Source organism: Lichtheimia ornata (genome assembly GCF_029851405.1).
Source record: "Lichtheimia ornata isolate CBS 291.66 chromosome Unknown scaffold00047, whole genome shotgun sequence".
Lineage (NCBI taxonomy): Eukaryota > Fungi > Mucoromycota > Mucoromycetes > Mucorales > Lichtheimiaceae > Lichtheimia > Lichtheimia ornata.
The window spans coordinates 62,999-83,551 of NW_026695367.1; the positions used below are offsets into that span (position 1 = coordinate 62,999).

Below are 20,553 nucleotides of genomic sequence, written 5' to 3' on the forward strand. Positions count from 1 at the left end.
AGCAACAAAAACGATTCGCTCTGATAATGAGAGTGCCTACAGAAGCAAAGATTCAGCTGAGAGAGTAATTGGGAGGAAGATGGGTGTTGTAGTATCGCGTACGTAGAGAGGAGACAACAATGAACCCGGGTGGTGATGATCGAATGATGTACTGTAAACAATAGCGCTGTGACACAATAAACCACTCTTTCTTCTTTATACATGAATCAACCACCACCGTACATGAGATAAATTTTCTTTCTCTTTCATCCTTTATTCAATGAAACTACCTCTTGAGATCGTCCACCGAATACTGCTTTACGTTGATTCAACGGATGACAAACGCACGTGTCTCTTAGTATGCAGGTTGTGGTACAACATTGTCAAGCGGATCTTGTACAAGCATGTCAACCTTCGGTCTCCAAGGCAACTTGTATACTTTGTATCAGCACTTGACTCAGCCCCTTCTGTTGGAGAATACGTACGTGGATTGGCAATCGGATACGACATTCGGCCATCAGCAAACGATTTCGACGTTATCACTCGCACGTGTCGTCATTTGGAAGCGATCGACTTTGCACAATGGCAATGGGAAGCACTGAATGAGAAGCAATTTCATCGATGGTCGCATATTACACAAGTACCAGCTATCAGTAGCAGACGTGTTTTGGGATGGATTGGAGATCATTCGATGCTTCAGCACTTGCATCTCATGGATCAATGTCTCACCAATGCAGCAGATCTTGTGGCACGTGTCCCGCACTTGAAACATTTGACGCTTCAGTCATCAACAGAACATTCATGCATCCATTTGATGCCTATCATCATCAACGCTTCAGCAGAGGGGAGGACTACTACTCTCCAATCATTGACATTGAAAGGAAGACCTATTTATGTCATCGATGATGTTGTGCACTTTCCACCTTCTCTAATCGATTTATCCTTGGTCAACGTTAACTTTGGTGGAGACCTTTGTTTGACACCACAAATGGAGCGACTTCATGCATACGACACTACCATCAGAAAGGAAGCTCGATATGAAACAACAGGGTCGATATCAAGTCTGGAATCCTTGTCCATTGATCCCACAAGCACTCTTTCCCTAAGACCATTCCTTGATCTCGTGGATACACAACGATTAAAGAAGCTCAGTATGTCAACACCAAAGGATATCATAGCTGGTCCCCCGAGTCAGAATACAATCAAAGCATCTGCATATGATGTTATCCTGAAATCTTGTTTTACGCATGGCGATGCAACACCTATCATCCAGTGGGCTGGCAAGGTACTCACATACCTCGAGCTGAATGGCGCCAAGGTCGATATCAAGCGATTGGTCTATGATGAAGAATCTTTACCACACCTTCAGCATCTCGTTATCTCGTCAAGGCTATACGATGAGAATCATAATAGTATAGCGCAGCTGCTGCAGCCACTGCTATCCTATTCACAAGATGTACCGCCCAGCAGGCTATTGGGGACTTTGGAACTGAATAATTCATTGATTGAAGACCTTGGCAGCATGGTCCAATGGACAAGACGGCTGATAGTCCACAATTGTACCTGTCGTATTCCACCAGGCATCGGCTTAACGATATCACATCATCGCCTTGATACGCTTCGGATTTCAGATACCCGTTTCACCTATGAATTGTATCACGTTGATCATATCATGGACATTAATTGCAGACTGATTGGCATTATTGATGAGCAAGCACAAGACGACGACGACGACGACTACTACTCCTACCGCAACATCACTGAGTTTTATCACACATGTTCCAACACTTATGACCCCATTCAACGCTTAACGTCTGAGCACGCCGAATCGGTACTACGTTCTCATTACATATGCAAGGATCAGTGGAAATATAATCCGTTTATTGTAATTGAACAACTACGAGACCAAGTATTCAGAAGCATTTGTGGACGTGAGAATCATTTTGGATTTATTGCTATCAAGCGACATCGTATCCAAGAACTTCGTTTCAATGACCAGCTGGTTAAACCTATCCCAGAAAGCGGTATCTAGTCAAGTAGAATATATATCCATTAGCAGTAGTATAGATACCACATACCTACATACACATAAATAAAGCATGGTTGTCATAGTTACACACATGGATGGTTGCATGGTTGGGCTGTTTCATCCTGCTGTCCAAATAAACGTTCCTGGATCGGAGCTCAGGGTTAAGAGCACGAGGGAAAAAAACGCCAAAGTTCTCCTCCACAACTTCAGGTTTCCCCAACACTCGAATGGACGCTTCAGCTACATGAAAGTCAATATCAAATGACGAGACGACATTGCAGCACAACAGTGAAATGGGCATGGCCGCTAAATGTGGGAGTTCATTCTTTTGAATGTCGACTCAACACTCGCTTTCACCATTGACCCATTCGACCGTTTGGCGACCATCTTCCACGTCCACAAAGTTAGCACCAGCTATGAACAGCCACATCACACTATTGAAACGCATAATGGTCGATTGTCGCACGTGGAGGAATATCTTTTTTCATATCGATCTCGCTCTTTATTCCCGTGTTTGCTACATGCGAGGATTGTGTACGAGCCTTACTACCATATCAACATGCTACTGAAGATGATGGGATTACTGGTATGGAGGTTGGTGGGGAAAAGGGGTGGATCAGGGCACAGCGATGGATATTGCCAACTGCCTTTTTTGGTATGCCAATTGCAAATTCACTCATGGATCACCATCACGTATAGGCTATCACTGGTGAAGGTCCCGGTCTATCAGCACAAAGCAATACATGCACCATTCCAGCTTTATCACTGTTTGAACCTGACACCATCAAAGCCCTTGGTAAGTGCCATGATGGATTGTCTTATTGTAAGCGATCGATGTGCTAATAAACGTGATGATCTTTAGCGTTTCATTGTGATCCTACTTTCATTGTCATTGTGCCATTTGGCTCCTTTGTTATTGAGGTAAGTCCTAATCATGTGGATTCATGAAGTATACTTATAGTTCTTTTGATGTAGCAACCTCCCGATATGCGGCTGCAACATTGGATCAAGTGGCAAAGTCTATTACAGCCCGAGAGGTGATGACACAACGGCGTTCCAATAGGCGAATCTCGCATTATGCATCCTCCACCAATAGGGATTGAACCTTCAACTCATGGCCAGCAATAGCCTTTTTGGACATCAAAGCTGCATACGACTCACTTGTGTATGAACACTTACTCTTTCCGCGACCAGCATCTACAATTACCAGATCTTTACCATGCTAGCAGATTGAAGTTGTATCGCCCACGGCCATCCTCAAGCATCCAGTGGTCCGCAACATCATTTGGAATCACATGAGAGGCAATGCTTCAAATAGCGCATTTTACGCGCATGATTATGAAGGCAGTGGCGAAAATGACCTCCGCGATCATGAAGAAAGTGTGGATGCTTTGTCTACGCTGCTACACAAGCTGTCATCAGGGCGCGACATCGAAGGGCCAGAAGGACAGCTTCAATTATGGCGCCACCACTATGATCATGTGCGACTTGCAAATCCATGCACCAAATGCAACTTCTTGGCGCGTGGTGTACTACAAGGTTCCTTTCCCAGCTTAGCGACAACCATGAGAGGGATATGCTCGAGATTCGAAAAGGAGAAGATCCTCAACTTGGTAGGTTGAGCATGTTGTAGAAGTTGTTCGTATGGATCCTGATGCTGCTGTGCCCACGTTAAATTGGGCAATGAATTATAGAAGTTCTGCCCATTGCAAAATCCCGCAACTCAAACTCGAGCAAGCAGGTGAAACCTTACCCAAAGGATTCTACCACTTCAAGAAGACGACAAGATGGTAATCAAGAGGAGAAGTCGTCGTATCAGATCACTTTTGTGCGGCCATCAGAAGTGATCAGTCGCTTGATCTCGAACCCAAAGGCTGGTCCTATGATAAGCACGTTGCCAGATCAGCGTGTTGAATTAAACCAAGGCACAAAATTGGCGGGAAAATGAGTATTTCCAACAACCAGTAGGTACGTTACCCAATTTTCAAAATATGGATGAGTGATTTCGTGCTTGACAAGAATACTTACCAGTGTTACAAGGTTGCCGGCTTGCGTTTAAAACACGGGGCATCTGCCGAAAACACCTGCTCGTTCTCTTTTCATCTACTGAAAGATTGCCCAACCATCGCTGTGTAAGTGCTCCAATCATATACATCTAACGAGGAAGACGATTTGACTGATGACGGATATATAAAGTCGAGCCTTGCGTCCACGAATGCAACGTCCAACAACGGCAATAACAAGTGAATCTGAGGTCGCAAGAAACGAGTCTACTTTCGATTCCATCGGCTTGTGCAAGATGATCCAATACCTGTGCACATCATGTTGGCTCTTCACAGGGAACGTGAAGCTATGCTAAAACGTGAAAAGACATGGTAAGGATATGCATCACATTGGATGGATGTATCATGACATTAATACCCGTATCAATTTAGGATCAAGGCATTGATGGAAAACATCTCCGTTTCCCCCGATCCATCGACACAGCCAAACACTGTCGAAGCATTCCTTTCGATATATCGCTTGGCTGAAAAAAAGTACTTTTGTTGGAGCGACCGTCACTTGGAAAACAATCACAGAGGGTAAGTTGAGGGGCGAGATCATGGGTAGCATGATTGAAGCGCAAGGAGACCGCTACGTGGAAGACTTGTTGACATCAATCTCTACCACAGGACCAACGTACTTCCATTGCATGTCTGCTGGCAGTGCATTGCTTGGGTGGCTTTCACGACCTAATGATGACCATCGTGGTTGGCGCGATGTGTATGCTGTCTTTAAGGAGAATAGGCATACACATTCGTCGCTATTCCTTTTTGATGGCGTTTTCGAGGTTGATCCCTTTGACGAATTGGTGCTATCATTACATCCTTTTGATGAAACAACATTGTTTCACATGCTCAAGAAGGACTTCCATCCGATCAATGCATCACATATCAATAGCATGCTTGGGAAATAAAACGGATCTCTTTTTCCTCCGATTACGTACATCTCCTTTGACACAGCGTTTTCAATTTCAAGCGTGAGATCCCACATTCTCGTACGTATATCAAGGACGGCGTCAGGGCTACTAGGATGAAGATACTTATGTTGATGGTGGATCATTTAGTGTAGATCATTTTCTCTCTTCTTGTACCGCGCGTATACACACTTTTATTCCCACACACACTATCTTTGTCTTTGGTATGTCATCTTTTATTGCACACCGCGTACTTGTGCCAGCTTTCATTGTATACTTATCCCCTTTTGTTTTGTACTTGTGTGTAGAGACACGCAACGGTTTAAGACGCTATAACAATATCATCATGCACTGTCCACCAATAGGATCAACCATTAACTCGCCTCCTCTCTCTGCTAGTTACACAAACACGCCCCTTTGCATCTTTTGCTCTGTGCTATGGTCGAGCTACTTGACAATGAACAACAATTACGTCGTTGTCGTGCTCGTACCCTTTCAGAACGTCGATCCATTTCAAATCGGAATAAGGTTGTCACCTTTCTTAAGGACATTGACACACATGGTGCATGGCGCCTCAAAGTTTGTTTTCGGCGTTTATTACTTGTCCCTTATTCTTCCACACCATCACCTTATTTTGATCATGCATTCCACCGGCTTTTGGCTCGCACAACTTACAATGGTCTGGATCTCGTCACTTTCACCCGTAAACAATTTCGGTACAGCCTTTTGATCCCCTTTCACCAACTCCCCGACCTTTACCCACGTGCATCCAAATCCGAATGGCGACGCTTTTGGTCTTCACCTTTTCCCCAACGCATCATTACGGTTCTTTGGCGCTTACATCACCTCCGCATACCATGTCGAGCACGTTTGCATCACATTGCACCCAACATCGCTCCGTCACCAATCTGCCCTATTTGTCAATCTTTCAATGTCCCTGGTTTGCAACCCGTTGAGGATGACAAGCACTTTTTCTTCTCTTGTCCTTTTGTCCAACCTTTTTGGCGACGTCTTTTCGACCATTACATCCCCGCCACAGGTCCCATAAGGCCTTAAATCCTTCGTATCCTTCCGCCGTGATGACTCCCTTCCTTTCCTTTCGTGTTTTGGTGGCCTGTGGTGTGTGGGCTGTTTGGCGTAGACATTGGGAGTTCATATATCAAGAAATCCCCTTCAATGAAGCTCACCTTTTCACTCTTGCCTATACACTCATAGAACGTTTCTGTTCCCAAAGCCGATATGTACTTTCCCCCTCTTAATTTTTTTTTTATCTTTTAAATCAATGCGTCTTCCATTGACGCCGAATAAAACACACTCTATAAATTGACAATGAACAAAGACCACATTTCATATAGCATCACGCTTACAGCATAGTGAGAACATAAACACAGTCATATCTCTAGATTTTACGTACAATGCAACGTGGGGTCTTTAAGAGAACAAGCTGCTCGGCGGGTCAAAGCGATCTTGTGTCAAAGTATGAAGTTCATCGTGGCCATTCCCAGATTTGCCCAATGTCGTTACCAGCCAAAAACTTTTTCAAGAGGTCGACTCAATCCACTTTGGCGGGTGGCGACATTTGCGAAACCTGAAGTTGCCCACCTCGATCGTCAAACCTGCACAGGGTACTTTCCACCCAGCCGAGCACATTGTTCTCGTAAAGACCGCACGCTTCATTATAAAGTTTAGAGATACAGGCACCTTTATGTTTTGCATATGCTGTAAGCGTGATGGAATTGCTTTTTCCCAGTGTATGGTGTCGGCTGCATTAACGGAAAGATGAAGAGCTGAGTGAAATGGCACGTGGTGGTTACACAAACACGTCCTTGACAGGTTGTTGCACAAATGGATGATGACAATGATTGCTTTTTGTGAAGGTACGTAAGTAAACAGCATCCAATAATGAAGGTGTGTCAAGGTATGCATCACATTTGCATGTAGAAGAAAGTCGAGCTGCATAAACCAATTTGTATATGTAAAGATACATATACATATTGAATGAGTCACTCATCCTGAAACTCAATGGAGGGATCTCTTCACTTTTTCTCTTCTCAAGCTCCTTATTGTATCACAAAAGCCGTGTACTTCTTGCATGACCGATAACCGGACCACCTTTATTATTCCATCTTGGAAGCAATAGTATGTAATCCACATGCTAGCAACCTCCAACAAGCGTGTAATAAATAAACAATGCTTTATTTCATCTAGTTATCTTGCTATGTACTGTACATTGCCACCACCATCGTCGTAGTCGTCCTCCGTCATCATTCCTACTCGTACTCGTCACCAGTCCTCAATCTCATCCGTCACACCAAACATCCAAAAATACACAAGTTGAAAAGAATGGGATCTTGCAGGCTTCCTTTTGAATCTCGTTGTCGTCATCATTGTCATTGTTGTGAATGTGGTAATCATCGTAATTGCCGTCTCTACAAATAAGAAAGCAGGCAAGTTAGACCATCTGATACCGGGAACGATGACGATTTGGTATACCGTTAGGTGATCCTCTCCAAGGAAGAAAGCAAATCCGAAGGAATTCACAAACCAAATCACCACCATATGAGCAACGTCGGGCGATCCCTTGTTCTTGAGAAGGCACTGCACGAATCACGCAAGGCCAGTTCGATCCATGGCAAGGAAGGACATCACTTACGTAGAGTCCAGGCTCATAGTTGTTCTCATTCATCCTCCCCAAAGAAAGAATGATCCCCAATCCTTCCAATCATTTCCCACCTCATGAAAAGAAATCCTCAAGGGAAAGAACGAGCCTATCACGAGAAGAGCGTGTTGGTTAAACACATTCACAAGCTGTTGCAAATCCCTTTTTACCTCAACACGGTGACCATGCTCTTCCAAAAATCCATCGTCATCGACCCATCCTCAACTCAACGCAGGCCTATAGAGCCCTGGACGCGTTGCAAGAAGCTTTTCCAGCACACTTGGCTAGTGCAGAGCGACGCAGCGACCACTTGATACAGGCTGGGATTTGAACCCAAAGAGATGATGATGATGACCCAAGTTGCATTGCCTGACCAAAGAATCCTATTCAATTCATTATTAGCACACACACAATGAACACCCTTTTCATTGTTTGTTTCACTGTACTTGCCTTTTCCATATACACAAAGACCCCGTTATTGTTGGTTACTGGAAACCGAAAACCATGGTGTAGTATAGTTGAGCCGAAACAAAACACCAAACCAGCCGATGTCTTGAAACCAAACTTGCCCTCTATACAAGCTGACGCGTCAATGGAACCAATTCGGCTGCAACATTGGACTCTGAATGTACCTGTTGACACCAAGCGTAGAGCGGGAATAGCAACGAGCAAAAGGAAGCAATGATATCGCCATGGCAACCACCAACCACCAACCACGCTCATTCCTCTGCACTTGGACACACTCACTCCCTGACAATGCATGTTCAGAACTACATTAGCACCTCACAGCCAACAAGAGCACTCTTCTATAATACATTACCTTGATCGAGATGTCGTGAATGGAATAAGGAAAGGTGGGAGAAAAAGAAGAGAAGCTTGTCTCAAGTCGTGGAGCTGCTGTCCCCCAAGTTTAGATCCCCTACTGCTATTACACTGAGGCCACTCAATGACCCCACACAGACCCCATCCACCCATCGTCATCATCACCCTCACGATAGACAATAGGTGCACGTAAATAAAAGAAATGATCCTCACGTACAGCAATAGGGTGTGTGCCATTTTACACTTTACATGATAATGATGATCCAACAACAGCCATTACCTTACTACCAGGTTAGCTCAAATCAGGAAAGTTGAATGATGGGCATGCTGGGCTGGAGCAGGTCAATCGTTCGTATGCATTGGATTGGACAACAAAGGTGAATGGGAGGAATGGGCTATTAGCTGGCAGTTTACAAATAACTTTGCAAAATGATTTTTCTCGTATTGGATGATGCTCCTGTGTTTGCGCGTTTTTCAGTCAAATCACCTTGGATCAAGAAAGTTGAAGGATGGAAATGATGGGCTGAAGCAGGACAATCGTTCGTATGTATTGGATTGGGCAACAACGGGGAATGGAAGGAATGGGCTATTAGCTGGCAATTTGAACTATTCCTAAATAGTGTACAAGAATCATGCATCGCCTGTGCTGAATGACTCAAGTTACACAAACACGCCCTCTGCATCTTTTGCTCTATTATAGCCATACTACTTTACATTAAACAAAGACCACTTCTCATATAGCATCACCCTTACAGCATATGTAAAACATAAAGGTGCCTGTACCTCCAAACTTTACAATCAAACGTGGGCTCTTTAATAGATCAACGTGCTTGTCGGGGTTGAAGGAATCTTGTGTCAAAGTATGAAGTTCATCGTGACCAACCCCAGATTTCGCAATGTCGCCACCAGCCAAACTGGATCTGGGGGTCGACTTCTTCGACGACGACGACCAAAAAATATTTTTTGGGCTGTTTGCGACATTGAACGTAAAACTTTCACACAAGGTGCTGTTGGCCAAGCCGAGCCCATTGCTCTAATAAAAACCCCACGTTTCATTGTAAAGTTTGGAGATACAGGCACGTTTATGTTTGTAAGCGTGATGTAATATGAGAAGTGGTCTTTGTTCATTGTCAATGTCAAGTAGGTGGACCCTGGCAGAGCAAAAGATGCAGAGGGTCGTGTTGTGTAACACAGCTACGTTTGCATGAATGAAAGGGTTAATGTATAATTACTTTATGGATCATCTAGGAACAGGCATGTATTGCTAGCTAACGGCCACTTTTATCCAATCATCATTGTTGCGAGATCCACTGCATGGGAACGATGCCCCTGCTCTAGACATTCATTTCCATGATTAAAGTAGGTTGATCCGAGCTGATTTGACTGAGCTGCGGTCAAAGAGAGATTACATCACTCTGGACATAGAGCACGCTCGATGTAGCTCAACTGATGTAATCTTGTGTGAGCGTAACTCAACCAAATCAGCTCGGATCAACCTACTTTAATCATGGAAATGAATGTCTAGAGCAGGGGCATCGTCCACCTACAATAGAATGCACAAAAGTTGGGAATGTGTCGTATTTCAAGTACCAATACCATCATCAAGTACAAGGTGACAAGCCAAGGTATCACAACGACCACACTCATCCCGCAAGAGGACACCGAATGTAACGTTTCCATATCCACACTCAAGGTTCATCACTCAATGAGCCCCGTCATCTCGTGTACCCAACATCCTTCTATGTAAACGCCATCTCCCTTTAGCATCGTCACACAGCCATACTAGAAACCTATATAAGACATGTTGTAGTTGTAGCTGGTAACGGCACCTTTAAGTTGAATACAGTATATTGATTCTCAACGTACTTTCACTTTCTCTATCATCTTCTTTTTATACGTAATATCTCAGAATGCACAAAAGTGGCTATTAGCTGCCAATGTATGACATCAAAGTGAGGGTTGCGTACCTTTCATGCATTGTCCCTGAAGTCCTGACTTTTTAGCTGAGTTACCCAAAGAGGTCCTTCTGCATCTTTGGCTCTCCAGGGTCTAGCTACTTGGCATTGAACAAAGACCACTGTTCATATAGCATCATGCTTACATCATATGTAAAACATAAAGGTGCCTGTATCTCTAAACTTTACAATCAAACGTGGGGTCTTTAATAGAACAAAGCTGCTCGGTGGGGTGAAAGGAATCAAATCATGTGTGCAAGTTTGACGATCGAGGTGGACAATATACCTGATTTCGCAAATGTCGCCACCAGCCAAACTCACGTCGAGTCGACCTCTTGAAACTGATAGCGACATTTGGCAAATCTGGGATTGGCCGCCTCGATCGTGAAGCTTGCACACAATATTCCTGTGACCCCGCCGAGCAGCTTTGTTCTATTAAAGACCCCACGTTTGATTGTAAAGTTTAGAGATACAGATACCTTTATGTTTTACCTATGCGGTAAGCGTGTTGCTATGCTAGTAGACATACACTAATAGAGCAAAAGACACAGAGGGGCGTGTTTGCGTAACACAGCTCAGGGGCAGGAGGATTTGAAGGATCAATGTTTATTGGTGGAGTTGCATGATGGACATTTTCTCATGTACGCCTACTATAGTAAGGTCCGTCTATGATATGTAGCCCGTATGGCATGTTTTTCAAGTTGACCATCGTATGGTTAATAGGCCAAAGTGATCCGAAAGTATCTTGTATGAAAATGCATGAAGCGTGAGACGTAAAAATCCTTTTCTTGTTTGGCAAGAAAGGCCGCCCAGCAAGATGCCTTCTTTTTTGGTTTTGGTTGACAGCAGCAGTGAATGGCCATCATCAACGTCAGGCCTGGGACTTTTGTAATCCCATTCTTTTTCCTTTGCGTCTTTTTGAATTTGTATTGAGGCGAAGGTGACTACAATACATACTTTCATTTTGCTTGTAGTTGGTGGACATGATTGGAGCATCCATCTTCTATGACATGTTAGTCATGCGATCTTGTGCATTGTGGTGGCACTGCAAGGGTCCTCGGTCCAAGATCGGCTGCTGCTGTCAGCAACCCACTTATCGAGCATAATGCCGAAAAGGAAGAGGTCATAAAAAAATAAAGAGAATGCGAATGACGCACTCCATATCATTGTGAGGGATAAATGATTAGATCGATGGTCCTAATTTGATTGCTTTACCATATCAGCTTAGTGGTACAGTTGCGTTTGCATCATTCAGCAATGTATAACTTGTATCACTGCTAGGGAATTGCAATTGCTACTAATGCTTACGCCCGCTTGTAGTAGTATCAAGCACATAGGTTTCCATCATGGACTATAGGAAAACAACAGTTGTTGTTGCTGATGAAATCTGCATACAAGTGCTATACATTATTGGATGCTTCGTATCTTGCCAACAGGCTTATCATTGATGAGGGCTGTGAAAGGCCACTACTGTGTTGGAGAGAAAGCACCCAACAAGAGGCTTTTATGCAAGTTACGGTAAAACTTTCATATCCGCAAGGTGTCACTGCTACCTACTACCAGCTCAACTAAAGACTCTTTATGTTCCTTATAGCGTATACAATAGCCAACCAGGGGTGCATTATAATGCAAACGTGATATTGCACAGTGAAATGTATACTTTTTTAGAGCAAAGGCGGCAATACAATACACTTGACTAATCCGGGATAAATCCAAAAACACGTATGCACACCATGTGTCTTTCCATTTTGAGACATTACGGTTGCTGCTGTGTTGTATTTGTATTATGATCGAGCCATATGCAACACGCACGGTTGTATAGCCGATCTCGTTGCCTTTCTCCATTATGATGGTGATGCTTTGTCTCGAGGGCGGTAGTCGTTGCATAAAAGGGGTCTTAGGGGTGGAACGTGGTGAAGAAAAACAAGGGGAAAACTGGGTATATGCATTGAGATACGATATGTTTGTGTGGGTTTCTCAACAAAGGGTACTGCATAATCATCCTTGGTGGGTTCCTTTTACCCTAAGTCATTGTATACAAGAAAGCAAGTCGTATAAAACAATTGTGCAGCACGCATATCACTTTTGGGTGGGGGCGGGTGTTGAATGCTCTCTCTCTCTCGCTCTCGCTCTCTATCATGCATTTATGTTTGTGGCACATTGCTGCATGATTGTCGATCCTGTGTAATAAACATCTTGGCGAAAAATGTAGGTTTACTGTAACACGATTTTCTTTTTTTTTTTACTTTACAAAATGCAACTGAAATAAAATGGATGGCTAATGTCATACAACGGTACTACTACTGCTTGTACGATTGCTAATGCGTTGTTGGCTCATCCACACAGTATCCATGCTTGTGTTATTGGGTCTTCTATTTTCAATGCTGCTGCTTTCCGAATATGGGCAATGAACCAAGACACCGCAAAATGTGCCGTCATCCTTTGTTGGATTTGTCATGATCTTGGCAAGCACATCTTGTAACGTGACAAGAGCTAGTATTGCATCAGGGCTCGGCAGCTCGGAAACGTTCTCGCAGGATGATGGATAATGACGAAATGTGTGGGCATCTTGGTGTGAAGAGGAGGAGGAGGAGGAAGATGATGATGATCTTGATGATTGAGGACGTTCTTGTGTAGAAGATGCCGATGATGCGGTACATTGACATGGTTGATAAACCACCGCCATTTGGCCTAATTGAAGTGCACATACACAACATAAAAGCAATAATAACGTTTAGAGGGCTAAGGGTCAATGCATGATGCATGCGCGCATAATCACTCACTTGTTTCATTTTGCAGCATGCGTAAGAGCGCCATGGCTGGAGTACTTGACGGCACATACAAAATACTTTCAAGGTTCAATTTACTCAAAGGCGTCTTGTCTTTCACGTTTAGAGCCGTCAATGACTAAAAACATGAAGCATAATGAGTAAAGCTGAGTATGAAACGCTGATGGTGTCCATTGTGTACCTTGGTATGAAGTACGCCAATGATCGATGGCTTTTTGCAATCAGGGACATCATTGTATATTGGTACGGCTGTGCATCCATTTTTCAAAATGTCGTTCATTGTCTCCATGTCGAGTTGGGTATCTTCGTGAAGCATGTATCGTTGTCGAGAGGAGTCAACAATGTCGCTTGCTGTTTTCTCAGATAGCTGTAAGGTGTTTCGAAGGATCTCCACGGTGTCGTTTTCTAATGGGCCATGAGCATCGCTATCTTTGCTATGCAAATGGATGAGTTCAGCAAGCTCTATTTACAACGATAAGTATTTGGGCTGAGTGATTTTGGCTGACAAGCACGCAACAACAACAACACGCGCACTTGTCGCGAATTCGCAATTGGTCGTACCTGAAACGCCGTACATAAAGCCTTGATGTTTTCCAAGCAAAAGATCAAGTAGCTTGGCTATAGGCCATGCAATAATAAACCATATCAGCATCAAGATGCGAACCGGTATGGCGAAAAAGGCTCCCACTGCAAGGCCATGCCGTGAACAAATGGCTTGTGGTAGGATCTCAGAAAAGATGACAATGAGCACAGTGGAACCAACCACGGCAATATAACCTGTTTTATGCATCACATTAGCATCATCTTACATGACTTTGCCCCTGCCCTATCTTTTCAGGTCGCTTTTATTTCACACTAATTACATCGATCACCGCAAACATACCTTTGCCGAAAAGGCCATCAAACAATACAGGCAATGTCTCATTCAAAACCGTATTTGTGAGTAGTAGTGTGGTCAACACAAGGTGGCCATTTTTTCTGATAGGCATGATACGAGATGCATGTTTTCTTTGCTTGGGCGTTCCAGCTGCAGCAAGGATGGACAAATTGGTCGTGTCTTGGGACATCTATTACCAGCACATCCATGAATACAGGGTCGTTCATGCAAGATGGAGTACTCACCAAACCCAGCGTCAAACCTTGATATCATTGAGGATGAATAATGCTATCAGTTTCCATGGCAACGACAACGATTCAAAGAGGGGAAAAGCTCACCTGCAACTATACCACTGCAGATTACAAGAGCAATGATGGCTACAATTTGCCCCCAAAATGCTGGTGATTTGACGTCAATATTGGTGTCATTCTCTTCCTCGACGGCCAAAGTAACGTGAATGGATGAAAAAGCCAACGTGAACAGCCATATCCGTAATGCAGTAGAGCGAATGGTTGAGAGCATAAAGTGAGGAGGTGTCAAGTAGTTGATAAAAAGAAAAGAGAAAGAGATAGCAAAAAAAAGCAACGTTTGGCTTGTAGCTTTTACGTATTGCAGAGTGATCGTCACATGTGCTCGATGCATGCTGTACGTATAAGCGATGCAACATTCTCCTCCTACCCCCCATATTAACGAGCATTAGCGCTACTATGCATGTGCTGCCAATTTATTCATGATCGTCATTAACATCGATTTGATCTTTCACTTGTGACAACCATACAGCTGCTGCTTCTACAGACATAATAGGTGTTTCATGTATATCTTCGGATCCCATCCGTGATTCCACCGCTCGATAAAATCCCTTGTACTCTTCTAGTGCATTCATCTATGATATGGATTTAATAGCATGGATGAGTGATGAATGTATATTATAGCAGCTAATTCTTTTTCCCGTTACCTGTATCGGCTTCATTAAGATTTGCTCGATTTTGTAATCATTGACATATTCACGCAGCTTCCTCACAACAAATCGTATCCTTTCACCAGCGGATTCCTTGAATTGCCCAACAGTATCCAGAATCTCATCTACAGTAAATGAAATGTGTAAATCCCAACCTGCTTTCTTTGCTCTCTTGAGAACTACACAAACTTGCCTTTCTCGATCGTCTTTCCAGGTGCCATTGTCGTTACCTATGTATGCATATGCTTTAGTTAATTCTTCTTATCTCCTTTCATCCCTCCTTGCTTTCTCGTATCCCCCATTGTTTACTTTGATGGTAAAGTTGGTTAACGGCTCCACAGCACCATGTACACAGTCGGATATGAAATTTTCACAGATTCGCTTGAGCTCTCGGTCGATCTCCCGCCTTGAATCCAAGCTGATTTCAACGACACGGGGCATACCTCGTTGTGCCAAGCCAATCAATGTATTGGGATTAAAGATGAGCGACCGATTTTGTTGCAGGGAATTTAGCGTATCTATGCGATAAATGATATCCTCATTAGCCAAAGTGTCATCCAATGCTGGTGCGTCATCAAAAATCCAGGAACCAACCACCCACAAACCTGTGACATGTGAGAAATCAAGCTCTTTTCCGGAATGAACCAAGTTGGCCTCAAATGGTGCAAGTTGTTCCTTGAGAACCAACAAGTGCCTGATCATGAAGAGTTGTCCATCCAATCGTGACTAGAAAAGAAAAACAAATAAGCTTGAGTTCACTCTTGCATCTCCCTAATACCCGCATGATCGTCGTTGCAGCGCATGGGTACATATATATATTGCCCTTCCCTTGCTCCTTGCGCCCACCTCCGCAAATTTTATCCTTCCTTCTCTCCCTTTGCTTGAATAGACTAACCTTTTTAGTGGTAATCGTTTCAAAGGCCTGCTTTAGAGATTCATTGCAAAGTGATACGGCTTCCTGAGCAAGATCTTCAAACACCACGGTCTATTGCAGATGATGAGTAATTCTCTTGCAGCTGCATCAACTTGTTGTGACTCACCTGCACGCACTGATACAGCTTTGAAAGTATCCAGAGAGTCTTTTGCAATGTTGGGAACCAGCCTCGTGACGTATCTGTTCCTTGTCCCAGTGGTGATCCTGAGCTGTTATCATTGTTGGATGGAGGAGGGTTGGTGGATTGGGTGTCTGTTGTATCTTCTTCGATGGCAAGTGTAGCTGGTGCTTCTTCGGTTGTCTCAGTGGTGGTTGATATAGATTTGGAACCCTCAAGTACAATAGATGACTTTGGAATATCCGTAGTGTCTATAAAAAGGTGTCAGAAATAGACATGTGCAAATGACAAAAGACTTCACGTACCTGCTGCTTTATGGAGTTCAAAGTCTTCAGCCTTGGGTTGATAATTTTGGATCTCATTGTGGATATAGGTCTGTGCCCTGAAAACCAACTTGGCTTGTGCGTCCTCAAGCACGTTTGCGATAAGATGTCCAAATTCTAGGCTGTGTTGCTGTTCATCGTTGTCGTCATCTGTTTTCCATTTTTAGTCCAATACCATGCAAGGATATCATCCATACTTACTTGTAAGCTCCCGATCCGTGGCCACGTACATCTGGAATATGTTGCATAACTCGGATAAAACCGAAATATCGTTCTCGTGAATAATCCGTTTCCTCAAATAGTCGTAAAGATAACTTGTAAGAAGATCAAGATAGGTGCTAATAGGTCATAGGTCTTGGTTAATGCAAACGCTTTCCATCCTTTTCAATACGAGCACTTACTATAGATCATCATCACCGGAAGGGAACATGTTAAAGAAAAGGTTGAATTCATCCAGACATAAGCTCATCATGTATGCACATCCATTCCTTGCCTAATCATCGTATTAATAAAGACGTAATGGGTGGCTGGCTATAAACTTACAAATTCAAGCAAGTCGCCATTGTAGGGTCCGAGATCTTGTATCTTGCGTGATATCACAGGACCCAGGAGATTTTGCCGAGTTTGGAAATAAGAACTCAAAATGTCTTGATACAATGCTTGATACCTGCATATAGGGGGAGGGGTCGGCTTTAGCATATATGCCTCTATCCCTTCCCAATTGCAACTTACTCTTTATGGCCTTCACATCGTTTACTGAGCTCAATGCTGAGAGGTTTCAAGGTGGATGATAACATTCGAAACTTGACGTACAGCAGTGTCGTTTGTTTGCTAAGAGCGAGGGGCTGATCGGTGGTCTATCCATAACATTAACAAAGGATGGATCTCGATAGGATACCTCTATTCCCCACTTTACCTTGGATGAGATTTGTTTGTAAACGTCGTAGCCAAGTGATTTGATGGATGACACCAGGTACATTTTGATCACCGTCATTCCTCGTGTGAGACATTGTTGAAAACGCATAAGATACAGCTCGGCATCACGGTATTTGAGCTATAAAACAAGTTGATCGGTGAGATGGTCTTGGATACAATGATGATCACGTACGTGTTGCTGCATGTATTGGATACATTCGTCTAGTTTCTGAAGCATGGGAACAAATTCTGGATGAAGACAAACATCTTCGCCGGGGGAATTGAATAGCTTTGCAATCGGCTCCAGTTGATTAAAGTAGGTCAACCTCTCAGCAAGCGCATCTGCCAATCTTGTCAAACGTTCCTATCCTAAATGATTAATCCCACATCCATGGCAACACGTGAGTGTCTCATCCATGTCAACTATACCTGTTCATTCAAGAGCTTCTCACATGCTGATTGAAGAGATCGCGTACGCATTTCCACAAATCCATATTCGTTGCCCAAATCATCAAAGAGCTTTGACGTATCCTCCAAATCCTTCAAGAAATCGTCACATGATTGGCGATATTGAGATACGACACCAAGGTAGTTCCTGTATGCAATGATCAGTGATTGATTCATCTTGCAACCATAGCAACCATGCCACTCACCGATAGATATCTTCTTGATCCCTTTCCATCTCTGATTCCATTTGAGCAAACCAATCGAAAAACTGTTGTAAGGTCTCAACAGGTTTCTCGGCACCCAATTCTTGTGCTGATCGCGTTTGTGCTTCTGAGTCTGCTGTAGTTGTTTCAATAAGCAAGTTGGTGCTCGATCGTGGCCGTGTCGACAATGTCAATAAGCGATTGGAGAGTGCTCCCGCATTCAAGGGCGTCAATTGTGTAGTGCCGCTGCCTGGTAATGAGTCTGGTGTATGTCCACCTGAAGAACGAGGTAGGGCTGGTGACGATGATGACTAGAGAACACGATTGTTAACGCATGGGCTCAAAACGTTGTCAGTTGGGTGTTCCAGCATTTACCCAGTTGGAAGGCAATGGCAATTCAGCACAAGCATCTTGAAGTTCGTACACGCTTTGAAGCTCGCTCTCGGATAGCTGTGTCTTGGCTTCCCATTCTTCAAGGGATATACTGCGATGGACTGCTGTCATTGGGGGAGGAGGAAAAGTACAAGAAGCAACGAGTTCCTGCGCGGCGGGAATAAATGCAGCTAGCTAATTCAACAAGCTGTCAGCCATCTCGCATATGGGATCCCCTTGGTTAGAACTTTACATCACAATCACAATGAACACATGAATAAATACGATGCTTGCTTTTGATTGTATGTGGACTTGACACCCTCCTATCATTGATATCGTTTCAACACGCGTGCATAAGGTTGTGTGCAAGCAGCAAGCTATAGATGAATGACCATACACATATCCCAATAGACTGCCAATGCATATTGTATATAGGCAACCAATAGGAAGGAGGGCTCCAAAAGGTTGAAAAGTGGGTGGCAAGGATCTCGCTGGTTGTAACTATTCCCCTCCTCCTCGTCAATGATCAACAACACAATAACTCACAATCTACAACGTGTTCTTTGTTATATCAAATGATCATCCAAAAACCCAATTAAATCAAATGCCCAAGCTACATAAAGCAATGGCTCTATATTTCCATTACGATCTCCTTTGTTTGCGTGAACAACATGGCTGCTATCCCAAACATCATCACACGCCTATTTGTTTGATTCCCATCGATTCAGACTATGTACGAGTCAAAGATCCATAAAGTAGGTTTTATGTATTACTTGTGTTCATTGCTATCTTTGGCCCATCAAAATCAACAGCGTGGTACATACTTGTTTTAAGCCCGCTGGCATGCGCATTAGAGAGGATTCTCTCTTACTCCTTTGACTCCATCTGGTGAGATGCGACCACTGCTTTGCTTGGTGACTATAGCCCCAATGACTGAAACAAAAAGCCTACAGCTCGATCGTTACTGTCAATAGTCGAACCTATTCACAGCGTTTGTGTCCTGTTATCATCTGTGGACGAGAGAAGCTATATACTAAAGCCTACAGCGTTGGTATGGTTTGTGAACATGATGTCCTTTATCAATTAAGAGAAGAGAATGATGAAAACGTTCATATGGACATGTGATCAAAGCATCATGCATCATCCCAAAAGGCTATCAACTACTAGGCTACTACATAATACCAATGATAATCAAAGGGAAATCAGACTATATTGTAATCAAGGAAAAGAGTGTGTTTCCATAATAGCTCTTTATTGTGATGTGCAAGAGGGCCATCTAGACAAAATCGTACCTGACTTGAATCTCGACAAAGTTGTTGCAGCAGGGCGTCTATTTCACTTTCCGCTCTTATAAGGCAAGGCGCGTGGACTCCCTCTCTTTGCAGGCGAAGCTACCACACAACACCCACCACACACAACACCATGGCAGAAAGCACGCGACCGGATTACGAGGATGACATTAGCATTGACGACGACATTGATACGGATGGTGGCTATGTTTCTGAAGGCGACAGCTATTACTCATACGATGCCGAGGCTGAATGGGAAGAAAGCAAGGCACAGATTAACGCACTCTTTTCGTTGGTGATCTTTCCATTTGTCGGCAGATGGCTCGGCAAGAAGTTCTCTTTCTGGTGTATGTATAACGTGTGATGAGAAGTGTGAAAGATAGGGTGAATAACTGGTTTATGCATGTGACAATAGTGTGGTCAAGATATGCTCCCAATGCGACTCTTCCATCATCATCGTTGCTATCGATGCAATGGCTCAACAACTTGAAGCAAATTGCTTATTGAACAACAACAACGATATCCAGTCACCAACTTCATCCAGCATATGAACAACACAACACGATGGCCATGTGGGAGAAAGGAGAAGATGATGATAGAAAGGGGGTGTGAGGAAATGCAACTATTCATGCCATGGTTACCCTTGTTGCTATTACTACCACCACCTTTACTGCTGTTTCCATGCCCTTTTTCGTCTCCCCGTCAACATCCCCCCTTTTTTTGTCGTTTAGATGCAAGCCTGTTTAACCTATTAAAAAGATCAGCTGCTGCTGCTGCTATTGTTTTAAAAGTTGGGGATCATTGAATGAATGAATGAATGAATGAAATAGCCATGTGTGTAACCTTGTCATGGATAAATGGGTTCCGAGGATGGATTACTATTCATGGCCACGTTCCCACCAAACACAAAAGAGGGGACGGCGGCGCC

The 20,553-nt window shown here is 43.6% G+C and overlaps 7 protein-coding genes across 7 annotated transcripts; 5 read left to right on the forward strand and 2 right to left on the reverse strand.

The window, feature by feature from the left end:
- Positions 1-259: 259 nt before the first annotated feature.
- O0I10_008679 (uncharacterized protein) lies at positions 260-2,011 on the forward strand (the record flags this gene model as incomplete). The annotated part of the gene is made up of 1 exon (XM_058488681.1): positions 260-2,011. One exon carries the CDS (start codon positions 260-262, stop codon positions 2,009-2,011), a length of 1,752 nt encoding a protein of 583 aa, XP_058340504.1.
- Positions 2,012-2,567: 556 nt separating this feature from the next.
- Positions 2,568-3,049, forward strand: O0I10_008680 (uncharacterized protein; the record flags this gene model as incomplete). The annotated part of the gene is made up of 4 exons (XM_058488682.1): positions 2,568-2,594; positions 2,708-2,804; positions 2,871-2,929; positions 2,984-3,049. The coding sequence occupies 4 exons, from the start codon at positions 2,568-2,570 to the stop codon at positions 3,047-3,049; spliced, it is 249 nt and encodes an 82-aa protein (XP_058340505.1).
- A 1,281-nt stretch (positions 3,050-4,330) lies between these two features.
- On the forward strand, positions 4,331-4,744 carry O0I10_008681 (uncharacterized protein; the record flags this gene model as incomplete). The annotated part of the gene is made up of 3 exons (XM_058488683.1): positions 4,331-4,383; positions 4,444-4,590; positions 4,681-4,744. The coding sequence occupies 3 exons, from the start codon at positions 4,331-4,333 to the stop codon at positions 4,742-4,744; spliced, it is 264 nt and encodes an 87-aa protein (XP_058340506.1).
- Positions 4,745-5,402: 658 nt separating this feature from the next.
- O0I10_008682 (uncharacterized protein) lies at positions 5,403-6,020 on the forward strand (the record flags this gene model as incomplete). The annotated part of the gene is made up of 1 exon (XM_058488684.1): positions 5,403-6,020. The coding sequence occupies one exon, from the start codon at positions 5,403-5,405 to the stop codon at positions 6,018-6,020; it is 618 nt and encodes a 205-aa protein (XP_058340507.1).
- Positions 6,021-12,684: 6,664 nt separating this feature from the next.
- O0I10_008683 (uncharacterized protein) lies at positions 12,685-14,588 on the reverse strand (the record flags this gene model as incomplete). Its single annotated transcript, XM_058488685.1, has 7 exons — positions 12,685-13,091; positions 13,184-13,307; positions 13,371-13,651; positions 13,751-13,966; positions 14,073-14,256; positions 14,312-14,328; positions 14,405-14,588. 7 exons carry the CDS (start codon positions 14,586-14,588, stop codon positions 12,685-12,687), a joined length of 1,413 nt encoding a protein of 470 aa, XP_058340508.1.
- A 202-nt stretch (positions 14,589-14,790) lies between these two features.
- On the reverse strand, positions 14,791-18,468 carry O0I10_008684 (uncharacterized protein; the record flags this gene model as incomplete). Its single annotated transcript, XM_058488686.1, has 17 exons — positions 14,791-14,949; positions 15,022-15,149; positions 15,218-15,254; positions 15,334-15,542; positions 15,630-15,750; positions 15,920-16,009; positions 16,065-16,327; positions 16,382-16,549; positions 16,601-16,737; positions 16,801-16,892; positions 16,943-17,066; positions 17,132-17,256; positions 17,316-17,453; positions 17,508-17,678; positions 17,744-17,909; positions 17,968-18,275; positions 18,340-18,468. The coding sequence occupies 17 exons, from the start codon at positions 18,466-18,468 to the stop codon at positions 14,791-14,793; spliced, it is 2,565 nt and encodes an 854-aa protein (XP_058340509.1).
- Positions 18,469-19,758: 1,290 nt separating this feature from the next.
- O0I10_008685 (uncharacterized protein) lies at positions 19,759-20,132 on the forward strand (the record flags this gene model as incomplete). Its single annotated transcript, XM_058488687.1, has 2 exons — positions 19,759-19,972; positions 20,041-20,132. 2 exons carry the CDS (start codon positions 19,759-19,761, stop codon positions 20,130-20,132), a joined length of 306 nt encoding a protein of 101 aa, XP_058340510.1.
- Positions 20,133-20,553: the final 421 nt, after the last annotated feature.